Source organism: Nanorana parkeri, unplaced genomic scaffold (genome assembly GCF_000935625.1).
Source record: "Nanorana parkeri isolate BGI_ZX_2015 unplaced genomic scaffold, ASM93562v1 scaffold17, whole genome shotgun sequence".
NCBI lineage: Eukaryota > Metazoa > Chordata > Amphibia > Anura > Dicroglossidae > Nanorana > Nanorana parkeri.
The window spans coordinates 3825550-3841561 of NW_017306285.1; the positions used below are offsets into that span (position 1 = coordinate 3825550).

At 46.0% G+C, this 16012-nt stretch overlaps 1 protein-coding gene and 1 pseudogene across 1 annotated transcript in view; one reads left to right on the plus strand and one right to left on the minus strand.

Moving 5' to 3' along the window:
- SAMD10 (sterile alpha motif domain containing 10) overlaps positions 1–10126 on the plus strand; it is a 20486-nt gene extending 10360 nt beyond the window's left edge. Inside the window, exons 3-5 of the mRNA XM_018560317.1 lie at positions 6274–6442; positions 8809–8949; positions 9919–10126. Coding sequence (XP_018415819.1) covers positions 6274–6442; positions 8809–8949; positions 9919–9938 — 330 coding nt within the window. The 3' untranslated portion in view covers positions 9939–10126. The remainder of the gene's footprint in view (positions 1–6273; positions 6443–8808; positions 8950–9918) is intronic.
- A 3852-nt stretch (positions 10127–13978) lies between these two features.
- On the minus strand, positions 13979–14865 carry LOC108789604 (annotated as a pseudogene).
- Between the last annotated feature and the right edge of the window lie 1147 nt (positions 14866–16012).

A 16012-nucleotide genomic window follows, 5' to 3' on the forward strand; every position in this document is an offset into this window, starting at 1 on the left:
CCCCCCCCCCAGTTGGCACAGAGACTGCAAAAAAAAGCCTTCTTAACTAAAACAAAAACAAACCTTTTGGCTTGAGCTGGGCTTTAAGAGAAACTGACATAACTGGATATTAAGTTCAGTGGTGATTTGTAAGTTCTTCAGAGAAAGGTATTTACCCGTCCCCAATTAGACCACTGCGGTCACGTAGTGCGTAGGGGGGAGAATATAAAGGAAAACACTGCAGTCGAAATGATCTGTAGAGCTGTGAAGGTGTCTTGTCTGGACAATTCATGTGTGACCTAAATGGACGTCGAGATAATTGGATATTCCAATCATGCCGGTGATTGGAGCACAGTCACACAGACATTACCCCGCTCCGTGGTCTTTTAACACTTCTAGCTGGACATTGCGGTGCGTGAAATGAGTTATGGGAGGAGGGGGGAGGCAGTGCGGCTGTAAGGAGGTAAATCAGCTCAGCGTAAGAATGGCAATACCCTTTTTGGCAGCTGATGTGTCCTTTTTTTATTTTAACTGACACTAAACTCAGGAGTTAAATCTTAAAAATACATTCAAGTATTTTAACTGTTAGCAAAAATGTCTCTTATTTGTGTATCACTCGGCTGAAGATCCTCCAATCATCTCTGAATCGCTGTCCTTCCTTCTGGAGGGGGGCTACTTTTGTTCCCCATGGTCCCTGTGTGTGTTGTAAAGTAGTCACCGCTCCAAGCTCCCTCCTGGGATGGGCTACAATCTCATGTTTAGTTTTTGTAGTGAGATTGTAGTCCATCACAGGAGTGAGCTTGGAGCGGTGACTACTTTACAACACACACAGGGACCATGGGGAACAAAAGTAGCCCCCCTCCAGAAGGAAGGACAGCGATTCAGAGATGATTGGAGGATCTTCAGCCGAGTGATACACAAATAAGAGACATTTTTGCTAACAGTTAAAATACTTGAATGTATTTTTAAGATTTAACTCTTGAGTTTAGTGTCACTACTGTTAGGCTGGGTTCACACCTAGGCGTATCGAATATGCGCGTTTCGTGGCGCACGTTTTTACCACGATTCGCGGTAAAAAAAAGAGCGCGCGACAAACGCGCGTTTCCGAGGGCTACCTGGCTGTATCCCAATGGATACGCGCGGCAAATACGCCCCAAAGAAGCTCCTGTACTTCTTTGGGCGTAGGGCGTTTTGCAGCGCGTTCCTACGCGCTGTAACACACCCAGGTGGGAACCGTGCCATAGGCAATCATTGGTTTTCACATGTTGAGCGTTTTACAGAGCGTAGGAATGCGCTGTAAAACGCCCAGGTGTGGACCAGACCTTAAAGATATTTCCCCCCACTTCCTGTCTAGGGGACAGCCTTTTTACCAGACAGGAAGTGAAGGAATCTCTCTAACTGATCCTCAGAGAGCAGTAAAATATTCCCAACTCTTTCCAAAAAGAAAAAGAAAACAATTTGGCTACAGATACACTTTAAAACCAAGGACCAAAGGAACAGATATATGGCTAAACATCCCCTTGGCTAGATGACAAACTAATTAGCATTTCTTTATTCCCAATAATGCATTATAGGTAAGTGATATCATTAAATTAACTTTGGACTTTTATCCAAATGAACTGTAGAAAGCATTATGTGTGGATGCGGGTACTTTCAGCAAGAGTATATAACGAAAAGAGAAGAAGGAAAGAGGTGTAGAGAAGAAAGGGACTAAGGAAAGAGGAGGGAATATAAAGAAAAGGGACATATGGATACTTCCTGTATCTGTGCCCACCATCACATGGACAGGAAGTGAGGGGGCACAGGGATACAGCAATAAATTCTGACAGAGGTTGTAATCCTTCCTCTTTCTATCCAAAAACTTTTAAAAAAGAAAGTTTGCTTGTTGTTCTGCTTGTAGGCTTCACACCTTAGATTTTATTAATGTGTGATTAAAGGTACTTTTATCTGCTGGGTTTAGGAGACGTGACCCCATGTAAACTATGAGTCATTTAAGCTGTCGCTTATGCATGGACATGCAATCTCCTCATGTGGCAGCACCGGTGCTTGGTGATTGGCCTGGTCCTGTCACACGGAGTGAGTTGCATGCTAATCCATAGGCGGAAGTACTAGGTTTCTTTTTTTTTACACCTCAAAGCTTTAAGGAGGGTCAAGGAGCAAAGGAAAGATGAGTATGTGCTGCTGGGAAGAGTGAGGGGATTAAAATGGGCCTGTTGCTTTTGCTGTGAAAAGTACAGTCACCCCTAATAACCAATCAGATTGCAGTTTGTAATAACCAGATCACTAAAAGATCAAATCTTTTGACTAGTAGCTATGGGGAGACTGAATAGACCATAGAGGATATTCAGTTGTGCATGCGCGTTCCGGCTGCCCTCAGGACGAGCTTTTAGAATGCGAAAGCCAAATGTACAATAGCTGCGGTGGAGAGAAAGCAAGGGGCGTAGCAGGAGGCCAACGCCAGCCTAACACAGATGGGATCAATAATGGCTGTGATTTTCTATCCTAGCAAGGTAATTGTCCCCTCTGTGAGTGTGGCCATGCCATAATTATATGAGGCACCCATAGACGTGATAAAAGTTGAAACAGGACAGCCATCATCTCATGGCTATGAGCAGATTAATGACGGTTTGCTTTAGTAAACAAGCCAGATAGTGTGCTGGCAGGAAAAAAAAAAAGCACGAGCGGCTCCAGTGGACAAGAAGAAAAGGCCTGAACCGGGTTCTGTTATTAAAGAGAGCTGCACAGAAAATTATTTATGGCAGTGCACTGCTGTGAAGATGATTTATGAACGTGCAGTGCCACACAGGAGAAAATATATCAATACGCAGAGCTGCGTAGGAAATTATGTATCGCTGTGCAGTGATGTGTTCCCTGGAGACGTCTGTCTCTGAGGAACTTGTCTTCGCTGTTCTTGGTTTAAAGAGAACTAGTCAGATTTAAAGTGAAGCTGCACTTTTCTAGTGCAGGGCAAAGCAATAGGTTCACATAACTGAGACCCCCCTCCCCAGCTGCACAACCTCCACATACTTACGCTCCCATGCCGCTCTATGAAGCCGCAGAAAGCACAGTGACATACCCATACTCCCCTGCCTCCCACATGATAGCCTTGGTGCTTGCTGACTGGCTGCTTAGACACCTAGCATTGTCACATGGCGGTAGGTAGGGAGTCCTTCATTTTGTGTAAGCTCCAAATTACAACCTGGAATTTTCACAGGACTTTCTTTCCTCTCTTCAGACGGAGTAAAGGTCAAAGCAAAGTCCTTTATAAGGTGTACTTGAACTCAAAAATTTTAAATGTGCCTGAACACTACTCTGAAAAATTGTTAGGAGCATGAGACCCACTCATACACCTACTTGGCAGCCCACCGCCCAGCCACTCTCTACTCCCTGGCCAGAACATCGATGCTGGCTGGCAACAGGCCCAACTCTTGGCAGCAACGCTACTCCGTTATTGTTGGCTGACCGCAGCATTCCTCTGTGCAGGTGTCCTCATCTGCCTAGCATTCTCCCCTCTGAATGGCTGCAGCGCTTTGGCATTCTATTTGAGCATTACAAAGCAGGGGCTCTGGGCTTGTAATAGCGTTTTTCTACCTGGCTCCTTCGCCCTCACCTTGCCTTGCTCATAGGTGCCCGTCTTGCCTTGTCTTTGGATTATCCTGTTACTGACCCCATACCTGCCTTACGGACTACACTTCGTCTGCCGTCTGGCTCGACCTTGGACTGTTTCTGCACTACGCTTCATCTGCTGCCTGCCCTGACCTTTGTCTGTCTCTGGATTACATTTAGCGCCTGCCCTGACCGCCACCAGCCTTGTACTGCGTGGCCAGAAACTAAAGCATTGTGTCTTAATCCCCTGGGGCAACTAAGTACTGGTAGGCCTGCTCTCCTTAGGGAAACGGGGGCTGTTCTAGGTGAAGTCTGACTCACTAGTTATAGTTTTGACCCTTGGTACCGGGGTGAGTGTTATAAAAGTCTTGTATTCATCCTGAGACATAGCAGTGTACTTCTTGTGTACCTACAGCATCATAGCTATATACCTGCAGTGTGAGATCATCTACATCTCTGCGGCCTATGACTGTCTCACTGGATTTGGATTAAGATTTGGTGATGTCACTCCTGTGCTGTTCACTGGTCTTCTTACTGGAGAGAAAGCTCTACCTGAGCACCTGCAGTGCAAAGATCTCCCTGCTTCTGTTTCATTTATTCTAAGGCATTGTGCTTACTCCTCCTCTCTTGCTGCTTCTTAAAAATGTCCCTCCCCAGATCACCCCGCCCCTTTATCAAGATGGCCTCCGTACAGGGACATGGTGCAGAACGAGGCACGGTAAGTCAGTAGGGAGAGACCTCAGGCAATAATGGTGACTGGTCCTTTCTCCTCTGTTTGCCTATTTTTGGGTAAAGTTTCCACAGTTCAGGAAAATTCCATCTGAATATAATGTTTTGTACTTTGTAATGACAGAGACAGCTGTAAATGTTGTTCCTGCTTGTACAGCTAACAGGGATAATATGCAGCTGAGCCGATCTCATAAAATGGACAACCAGAAAAACTTGTCTCTCTCTCTCTCTCTCTGCACATTTATGTATAGGAAATGATCACTCCTCAGTCTGACAGGAGCAGTTTAAATATCTTCCCGTCTAATAAGCTCCCTATTTTTATATAGTTATTCATTCATGTTATTAAGTGATTTCATATAAACCAGCATTTCATTCATGTTATTTAAAAAGATAAAAAGCTTGCCAGTTGCCTCCCCCAGTCGGTGGATAATAGGGCTGCATAGGTGACGGTGGGCTTAGGGCTGGATTTCTGCATTGAAAAGATAGGACATGGCCTATGGTGGCATGGCTGTGGAGGGTGGGGTGGCATACAGTCTTCCACATATGATGTTGCAGATTGTCAGTAACACATTCCTGTGTATAATAAAGGGCTCAGCAAAACGCCCTTCCTGCCATTGCAATGAGGCTGGGTCCTTATTGCTGCTGCCCAGGTTGAGAGTACATATTTGGTAGCTGGAAAGGCTATGTAGTTCATCCATTCCAGGCCCATAAACCTAGAAGCAGATTGCTAACAGAGTACGGCTAAATCCCAGCTCCAGGCTATTATTTTTAATCCACCTGGAGCTTTAAAAAAATCAACTCTAGCTGCATTATTTTTTTAACTTAGAGTTGCCCCTGCATTACCACTTCTCTACTAGATATCCTCAGTCGTTCAGGTTTTAATGATGTCCAGTTAACAGGGCGTCACGGACCCGCCCCCTGACAAGATCCCACAATGGCGCCCTGCACACATACATTGTATTGAAGTAGAGATCACTACTGACATCATCACGGCAGTGCCACGCTCTGCATCATTCTACTTCCAGGAGAAGACCAGAAAAGAAGAGGACACTGTGTGTCACATGACCAGTCTGGAAAAATATGGACACCGGCACTCCAAGGATAGAATACGTCTATTTAATGGTGTGCGTACATTTTGCACGCACGTCATTAAATAGACGTATTCTATCCTTGGAATGCCGGTGTCCATATTTTTCTATACTACTGGACGGTGGCCATCCATCGACTACCGATGCACCCACCTTACTTTCAATGGATGAGCGGTCAGGAGTGCAATGGGTACATGGACTGTAACATGACCAGTCTGTAGACATCTGGAAAAGGTAAGTATCCCAAAAAATATTATACAATACTGCTCTGGGTCCTCCAGGAGGGTAGAGGTTCTTTAAGCTGGGCATGCACATGGTAATTACATAGAGCGATCACATTTTGAGAAAGGAAGTAAATGATGGTCACCAGGAAGAAGTGTTTGGGAAGATTAATAAAGTGAAAGCACAGATACAGCGGGCACAACAGAACACTTTGAAGCGTTTACACTTTATCAGTGTTTAATTATAAGGTCTAATGAGCCTTATGGGGAAGAAAGCAGGGGAGGCATCATGATGGTTCAGCAAAAAAAAAATTCTCCTGCAAGGCAGACATGTGACTACATGGGCCAGCGCCAGCAGGGAATTATGGAAACACAAAGGTAGCAGAGGGTGGTTATGCGGCTTTATCCTTCTGTGGCCTTTTACCTATAAAACTGTGACAAAATATATTAAATAAAGTGGGCCGGTGAAAGACATATACAACGGCCCTGCACTGCTGTAATGACTGCTGGAGCGTCTCTCCTTTTCACACTGCAGGATCCGAATAACATTTTCTAGGTCAGTTGGCCCGTTATCCACCATTTACTGGTCTCCAGGATCTTGCGCTCCTCTGCGCATGCATCAATTAATCCCAGTTTTATTCCTGGCACAGGTAAGACCCAGCGATCAATACGGAATTTATCACACTAGCCCGTCCTTCAGCTGCCTCACAAAACCGGTCGTCCTCTGGACCCAGCAAGACGTGTGCAAGTGGCTGAAGAAGCATTGCCCACACAACTATCTCACCTATGTCGAGGCCTTCTCCCACCACGCCATCACAGGTAACCTTTCATTAACTGTTATTGTCAAAAACCTCAGCAACAAAAGTTGAAGTGACACTAAACTCAGGAGTTACATCTTCAAAATGCATTCAAGAACCTTAACTATTAACAATACTGGACCTTATCTGTGTATCACTCGGCTATAGATCCTCCAATCATCTCTGAATTGGTGCTGACACTGTCCTTTCTTCTGGAGGGGGGCTACTTGTGTTCCCCATGGTCCCTGTGTGTTGTAAAGTAGTCACCGCTCCAAGCTCGCTTCTGTGATGGACTACAATCTCAGGTTTAGTTAGCTAATTTGTACTGCGATTGTACTCCATCACAGGAGCGAGATGGGCAGATCGTATGTTTTTTTAATTACTTTACAACCATCGCAAGACTAAGGTCTTGCGATGGTTGTAAAGTGTATGGCCACCTTTACAAATCAATATTTTAATATTTCTACCCCCAGCTGCCTAATTAACAACTGTCTCTGTCTCTCTGTTCACGGCTAATAGCTAGAGCCAACCGCACCTGCTCCCTTCCTGGCTTGTAGTTCAAGCCAGTGCTGGAGGAGCAGAGACCAAGATCTGACTGATCTGATGGGTCACATGATCGGTCCGTTTTTGGCCTTAGAGCCGGCTTGGGGTACCTGCAGTGTCCCATCCCTGCTCTAAGCCTCAAGGAAACTATCTTTTAAGTATGCCATACACTTATATTTTTGTCTCTTTTAGCCCCGTGGCAGCATGTATGGGGTAATCCCCCTCAGCCGGGTTATTGTATTCTGACATCGGTGAGGGTTTTGCTGTCAGAATACCTGAGTGGCTGCAGTCACTGTTTAGCCGTCAATGTGCCGCCCAGCGCCTTCAATTTTGAGATGGGAGGATGTAGGGTGGTAGGCTGTTGACAAGGCCCCTCGCTGGGCGTATTTTGTCCGGTTCATCAAAAACCAGCTCATATTCGCTTTGTTTAAAGCCAGCTTTACATAAACCGAACTTCTCCATTAAAGGGGTTACATCTCCTTTAAGTGTAGTTACCTTTAGACAGAGATCTACATCTACCCCTTGCAGGTCTTGTGTGGCTCTAGCCTATGAATGAACAAAAAATGTTGTACAATGTGTATAAAAGGGAGAAACCCATATGTTGCTGCATTTGTAACAACAGAGGCTTACAAACTCGAGGAGCAAATTGAACATATTGTTGGCTGGCGTCTCTGTATACCCCCACAGGCTGCGTATCGGAGTCCAAGCCTACACTGTGCTGTGTCTCAGGGACAGAGCCATAAACAGTGAATGGGTTACATCTTCTGACTGTGCCTGAATCCCAGCAGACACGCAACAGCTCTCACTGCGAGATCCATACCCCCGGGCAGCATACAGCACAAGTCTTAATGTACGCAGCAGATAAAAGTACAGAGAGAAGATGCCATCCTCAGGAGAGACGAGAAACAAGGGAGGAGAGTGAAAAGGGAAAAAAACTAAACAGAAAATGGACTAGATGAAAGATAAACTGGTGGAGAGATGAGGGGAGTATGTGCTATAGGGAGCAGCAAGAATTAGACTTGGATGAGGAGGGAGAAAGTGTTTTTGGCGGAGATAAAGTCTAAAGAATTTCACATTTTACATAATTTGGCTGCAACATTTTTTTCAGATACACAATTTGTAGACTGGAGGAAAGAAAAGTTTAAGCCACTGCAATGTCTTTGCCTAAAGCTGGCCATACAGAGCTTGAATTCGAGTCTTGGGTGGCCCTCCTGATACCACTTCTTTAAGGCCAGATTTACATACACTGAACTTCTCCATTAAGGGCTTACATCTTCTTTAAGTGTAGTAATCAAAGGAGGCGGACGGAAAAAGATCAGCCGAATAATGGCGGCATCCATTGGAAATCTTGACATGCTTGGCCAGCTTAACTCCTTAACAACTCTTGAGAATAAGGTCAGCTGCACAGGCAATGCATTGTTTCCTATGGGTCATACAACACTAAGGGGTTCAGTTATAAAACACAGCACTAGCACCCACAGATGGCGCTGATGAGTAATCCTCTACTTGTTGGTGCCATCTAGAGGCACTTCCATTCTTCCCTAAGTCCAGTCAGTGCTGGGCCAAATACAAAGCACATGTGCTGCCAAAATGAGAGGGTGGGAATGAGTTATATACTCCGAGTACCGAGTATCTTCTTTTGACGGATAATTAAAGGGGCATGGGGTGTCTGCAAACGGTAAGTATGTGCTGTTGGAGAGGGGGCATTAAAGAGAACCTGTTCTTTTTGTCTACTATATGCACAGTTGCATTGCATGATTTGTTTTCTAGAGTTGCCCTTATATAAACCTGCTAGTATGTTACCCAGTACAGTATGCATATTCTTTTCTTGTCTCTATCCCCCAGGACGAGCCCTGCTGAGGCTGAATGCAGAGAAATTGCAGCGTATGGGCATTATCCACGAGTCTCAGAGGCAGGAGGTCTTACAGCAGGTCCTCCAGCTGCAGGTACGAGAGGAGGTCCGCAATCTGCAGCTGCTCAGTCAAGGTACGGGCAAGAGAAGCAAAGACATTATTAACCTGTACTGCGGGTTAAGAGTACCTGGTCCTTGTATAAAATGATGGGATCTGTAATTTTGGGTTGGAGCCATAAGCAATACAGTGGAACCTATTAGATGAAATTATGTACCTTGTTTTAGTTTTTGACAGATCAGCCCCAGGAATTCCTATGAACGAGGTAGACTCTGTATATGACTTAGCCAATGCATTCTCATGTTTAAGGCCTACTCTAGTCTGTGAACCTTCATACTGTCACCATAGAAATGATGGGGGTTTAGCCTGTATTAGAGTGAGATGTGATGGGCCCAGCCGTCATTTGGCACCTCAGAACATCACTGTAAGCAACCACAGACTCTTCTGCTTTCTGATTTCCTTTCTGCTGACACCTGTAGAATAGGTGAAGTCTTTAAAGAGACCCTGTCACGGTTAAAAGACATTCCTAAAGTACAGTCCCTTGCAGTTGAAGAGCTTACCTTTATAACTCTTTGTATCTCCTACCTTCCCTCCATTCCAGCACTGCAGCATCACCAGTCTTTTCAACATTCAACACTGTGGGATAGTTGGATGCCTGCACCCTACGCCACATTGCATGGATTCATCCTCCAACCTCTACAGCAATAAAGAAAATAGCAGTAATGTAAGGGTCGGAGAATGGAACCACAGCATGTGGAGGGGGGGGTGACACCTATGCTAACTAGTACATATGCTTTTTTGAGCATTTCAGTTTGAGACACTTCTGAGATAATTCAGAATTCACTGACGGGTGCATCTGACCTGCGGTGGTTCTGCATTTAGCCTGCCTGGAGTGGGTTTTGCATTCCTATAGACTTGTATGGCATTGTAAAACCCACTTGAGGCAAATAAAAGCCCCGCGACTCAGGCCCTTAAAACTATATTTTTGTTAATATGGTGAAATCTGTCTCCCTGCTTCAGATTGTCTTTTTATTCTTCTCTTCAGCTTCATTTGGGAATTTCTAACAGAGATGACCCTGCCAAACACTGTGACCGAATTATTTGCGACTGCAATCTCCCTGTGCCAAAATGACTACTGTAACGCCAAGAACACTCCATAATTCCATCTCTCCCGGAAAAATGCAGAGGGGTCAGAAACCATAACTGGATCAGATGGCGAATATAGAAGGGGTCACCAACACGCTGGAGGTCTTCTGGGGCCGACACGTCTCTGATCTAACCCCAAAAACAAACCCCCACCCACCGCAACGTTTCACTGCAAATTCCCTTCGCTGCTATGGGCAAACAGATATGTTTTTGGCTAAGCTGTTGTTGTCACTGGCATGTGAATTCTCAGTAGTTACCTATGCAGAATACAGTAGAGGATGGTAGTGTTACACTGCACAGTATATACTCCGTGAAAATGTATGGAAGACTAGGATGGGTGATAACACCAGTGACAACAGACTAAAAAGCTTTGGTCAGCTGTGCCAGGGGCAGGGGGGTTACTGCACCTGGAGGTCCCGGGAAATAGAAAACGTCAAGCAGGCATTTCTATCCGCCGTTGAGCCCCTATGTCTTTCCATTTCCCGGCTGTGAGATCAAACCCTATGCCAAGCTACAGAAAATGTCCAGCATTCTGGAAGTTCATCTCTGCAAGTTAGCGAAGAGTGACTAAACCATGTGTTGTGATGTCCAAAAATGTTGGCCCGCTTGAAACAAAATTGCACGATTTTATGGTCACCTTTAGGCCAACGAAAAATATTGCATAAAAGGAGTGAACAGGAGCCATGACAAAGACCGAAAGAGGTTATTTTTAGAATTGACCTTTCTCCACTGCATAAAACCCTCTGCTGAAGTGCTACGGAGGAGAAACAAACATAAAATGAACAGACTGCATGTAATCTAGAGCAGCTCACAAGTTGGCTGCTCTCTGACTGTTTTGCCTTTTAACCCTTTTAAATAGTCTTTGGATTACATTGGAGGAACAAAGGGCGATCAATGCCTTTAGTAATGCAGATCTATTTAGGAAAGTAGCAGCTGCGTTGTGCTATGGGCGTCAGATGTTAGAGAGCGCCGGTTACTACGGGTTCATCCAGACTGCAGACATCGTATTCCAGCTTACCACAGTACAGCTACAGCAAGGCACTTACATCATGTAACCTAGCAATAAAATACAGCTCCACCTGTTGGTGGTTAGAGGGTAGTGCAGTGCAAGGTTTTCATATCTTAGCAGTGACTGTTAAATTATTTTATTGTGCAAGATCAGAAGACTGGACTGTCAGCCGAAAATCTGGGTCTGAACGTGCGAATTGTGGCCGTCAGCGACTAGTCAATGTTAGGGCAGAACGGAGAGTGGCAAGACTGGTACAAGACAACACAATGGCAACAGTGCAGTGTCAGATTCCTCGCAACATCTCGTGGAGTCACGAGGCGGCCCAACTAAGTCATCTCGTGGCCCAACAAAGTACTGATGGGGTGGTCATAATAATCTGGCCACTCAGTGTATATGGTAGCAGTAATCAATTGAATAATGGTAACAGTGGTCTGTACCCATAGGTACTAATTGAGTATTAGGTAGTAGCAGCCTCAGATAAACAAGTAGTTGGAGGAAGTACGAAGTAGTATCAGGCAATAGATTCCCATGAGGTAACAGTAGTGAATGTAGACATGGTTGGTTTGGTATGGGAAGATTTGCCAGCAACCCATAGGAAGGTTGACTCTCGTGCTTACAGGAAGCACAGACCGTACAGGTGGTCACATATTTAGAAACGGTCAGCTGCATCTTTGGCCACCAGGAATACCGCCGGACAAGCTCGAGGGTCCTGTTGACACCTGGATGACCAGCATTTGGTGAATCATGTAGAAGTTTGAGGATCTGAACACGCATGGAAGGGGGAATGTACAGTTTGGAGTCCCTGTAGAGGAACCCCTCACCATCACGCTACAGACCAGGAGGGTGGTTGGTCACAGATGTAATTCCGTTTTGAGTTGCCGCTTTAAATCAATGGTGGTGGCAAGCACCCGTTCCGGAGGTATGATCGAAGTGGTTAAAGAGTTCGCTTTCGAGGCATCACTGATTCTGGAAAGGGAGTCCGCTTTGCCGTTCTTGGAACCTGGTCTGTACGTTATGATGTAATCGAACCGATCAAAAAAAAGACTCCAACGTACCTGCCTGGAGGACAGGGTTTTGGTAGTTTTTAGGTATTGGAGATTCCGGTGATCGGAATAGATAATGATCGGGTGAAGTGTACCCTCTAGCAAGTGCCTCCAGGTCTCCAGATCATCTTTTATGGCCAGCAATTCCTTTTCCCCTATTGGGTAATTCTGTTCAACATTGTTGAGCGTTCTGGAGTGGAATGCCACCGGGTGTAGTGGGGTAGAAAGAGATTCTCGTTGGGACAATACTGCTCCAATGGCCCACTCGGACGCGTCCACTTCGAGAATGTATTGGGAAGCAGGGTTAGGCAATTTAAATATGGGAGCAGTAGTGAATCTGCGTTTTAAGTCATCAAAGGTTTTTTGGGGTTTCCGAATTCCAAGTAAATCTCAACTTGGTGCTAGTGAGGTTTGAGAGAGGTTTAACTGTACTGGAGAAGTTTTTTTTATAAACTTCCGGTAGAAGTTTGCAAATCCGAGGAAGGGTTGCAGCGCTCTTCGAGAATGAGGTACGGGCCAATGTAGTATACAGTCGATCTTGGAGGTATCCATCTGTACGCCTTCCGGGGAGATGACATAACCCAGGAAAGGAACTGTATCACTCTCAAAAATACATTTCTCCAGTTTGGCATAAAGACGATGGGCTCGGAGTCTGGATAATACCCATCGTACGTGTCTTTGATGGTCTTGGAGGCTGTCAGAGTATATGAGGATATCGTCCAAATAGATAACCACGCATACTTCTAAGACATCTCTGAAGATACCATTAATTAAGCATTGGAACGTGGCCGGGGCGTTACTCAACCCGAAAGGCATAACCGTATACTCAAATAGCCCGTAACGGGTCCTGAAAGCAGTTTTCCATTCGTCCCGCATACGTATCAAATTATATGCGCCCTTCAAGTTGAGTTTGGTGTAGACTCGGGTCTCCTGCGGGAGAGGTGGATGGTCGAATGAACCCTTTTTTGAGGTTCTCTTCAAGGTAGTTTTTGAGGTGATTTAGTTCAGGTTGGGATAGCTGATATATCCTTCCTATGGGAATCACACTGCCTGGAAAGAGATCGATGGGGCAGTCGTATGATCGATGCGGAGGTAATACATCTGCGTTCTTGGTGTTGAAAACGTCTTGGTAGTGTAGGGGAATTCCTTCCCGTTTGAGATCCATGATGGTTTTTGAAGGGTAACAGGTATCTTGGCAGTAATTGGAGTTTAGCTGCACTGCATTATCTGCCCATATGAGGTTTGGCTGATGCAGTTTTAACCGGGGGATGCCCAGTATGACAGGAAATACAGGAGACGGAATCACGTCAAAGGCTATGTACTCCCTGTGATTGTCTTTGGTAACCACCATCAGAGGTTGTGTTTGTAGGGCTATTGGACCAGAGGACAAATGGGTTCCGTCGATGAAACTAACTGACAGAGGTGTGGATTTTCTGCAGGTGGGGATGCAGTTCTAGTAGACCAGTTGTGCGTCTATGAAATTCCCGCATGCGCCGGAGTCAATCATGGCATCAATCTGCAGTCTTCTTTGTTCCCACTGTAAGGATAAGGATATATAAATATAATTCGTGGATTGCAGATGTGGGGAATAAATTTTAGCAATGCGAGGAATCTTACCTGCATTCTTCCTCCTTACAGCTGAACATTCGTCCACCAGGTGATCGGTGGCGGCACAGTACATGCAAAGGTTCTGAGTCCGACTTCTGGATCTTTCGTCTTGTGATATTGGACCTCTAATGATGCCGACCATTGGTTCGGAAGGAGGTGATGTGGATGTTTTACGCGGTGTCCAGGGTATCCCTGTAAGTCTTCCGGAGCGTCTTTCTCTCAGGCGACAGTCGATAGAGATGGAGAGTTGCATGAGAGCATCCAGGCTCTGTGGTAGTTCAATCCTGGCCAGTTCGTCCTTAACGGCCTCTGCGAGGCCCATACTTCTTCTTTCGAAGTATGTCTTCCGCTAACGTGAGGAACGCCTTCTCAATGTTTATGTTTGCTTTTGCACCAGTCTCAAAAAACTTAATTCCGTGCTCCCGAGCAATCTGTTCTCCCTTTGCTTTGGGCACCACCCTCTTGTCCTCCATGTCACACTTGCTTCCTAGCAGCATCCGCTCCACATCTGCATTGGCATGCTCATCAATATTTCTGAGCCACTTGTTGATGTTCTCAAAGCTTTTGGCATTTGTGATATCGTAGACTAACATGACTCCCATGGCCCCTCTGTAATAGGAGGTGGTAATGGTGTGGAATCGCTCCTGTCCGGCTGTGTCCCAGATCTGTAATTTGATCTTCTTTCCCTGTAATTCCACAGTTTTGATCTTAAAGTCTATTCCGTCTGGCGCACCCAGCGCTTGATCTCCGCAATTAAATTTTCCACAGGTCGTTTACCTTGCCGGATGTTTCGAATAGCATTTGCCGCAGTTATTTGCTTTCCTGGGTCGTCATACAATTGGGACATGGCAGCAATGAACCCATCATATGACTCCAGTAAAGGGTCATCGGTTTCTGAATACGTGTTTGCCCAGGCTCTGGGCTCCCCTCGTAGGTAGGATATCATAGTGCGTACTTTTACGCGATCATTTGGGTACGACCTGGGCTTTAATTCAAACATGAGTTTACATGCGTTTAGAAAGTCACTATAGTTCTTACGTTCCCCTGAAAAGATGTCAGGAGGCCTCACCTTGGGTTCGGGTCCTACACTGGCAGAGGCCCCCTCTGGTAGCCTTTGAGCAATAGTCTTGCGTAGGGTTTGGTTTTCGGTGCGGAGTTCGCTCACGTTCAACGTAAGAGCCTCCATTTGTTGGGATAGTTATTATGTGTTGGGCTAATTCCGCTGGATCCATTTTGTGAGGTCCTAATGTACTGTAACACTCGCCCTTGAAGAGGATTGTATTCCCCTATGGATCTCAACTGCGGAGGGTCAAGGTATGTATAAGTACGGGTATCAGATCGCAGCTTCTCCTCATATGCCCTGTATTTGAGAAAGGCGAAGAGGGAGCTGCATCACATCACATCCCGTTATCAGGAAGGACGTCACAGAGGGTTTGGAGTAGGTAAGTATAGTCGAGATACTTCAATACCAACATGAACCCCTAGAAGGCAGCAACGTTTAAGCCACAGTAGTATAGGCAATATATATGGTAGCAGTAATCAATGGAACAATGGTAACAGTGGTCTGTACCCATAGGTACTAATTGAGTTTTAGGTAGTAGTAGTAGCAGCCTCAGATAAACAAGTAGTTGGAGGAAGTACGAAGTAGTATCAGGCAATAGGTTCCCATGAGGTAACAGGAGTGAATGTAGACAAGTCACTCCTAGCAATTAACCAGTTGGAATCTCCTGGAGCTATATCCCTCTATAGCCCAGGTTACTTGCGGTTGCGGTGATTGCTGAGGCAGTTGGAGCAGTCCACGGCTTCCAGGTCCAGTGGGGCGAGTGAGGAGCTACGATCAACAGCAGGACGCCGATCAACTAGCGAGCAGCGGCTTTAAGCCGAGTGCTCGATCTGGAGGGGGCGGAGTCCCGCAGCGCCTGCGCCCGATGTAGGCGGCCCTGGATAGGGAGGCGGCGGAGACCCGCAGTGTGCCTGCGCAGGACGGCGACGGTCCCTGGCACCAGATGTCACCAAGGCTCGTCGGCGACCCAGGGACGGGAACCCGCGGCGTGCCCGCACAGGACAGCGACGGATACCGCCACCGGTATCACAGATACATCACTGCCGACTTCCATCATGACATTTCCGGGTCATGTGATGATGAGCAAGGTACGCCCTACTTATGTTCTGTAACTGACCCTTCCGCAGCACATGACCTCCAAAGCAATGAGCAATAGCAGATAATGTTATCATAGGTGTGCTATATTTACTGTAAATATCTGTGCCATATACAATATTTATTCCCAAGGAGTAGCCTTTAAGTAGCAACCCCTGCCAATTGTAGCAGGGCT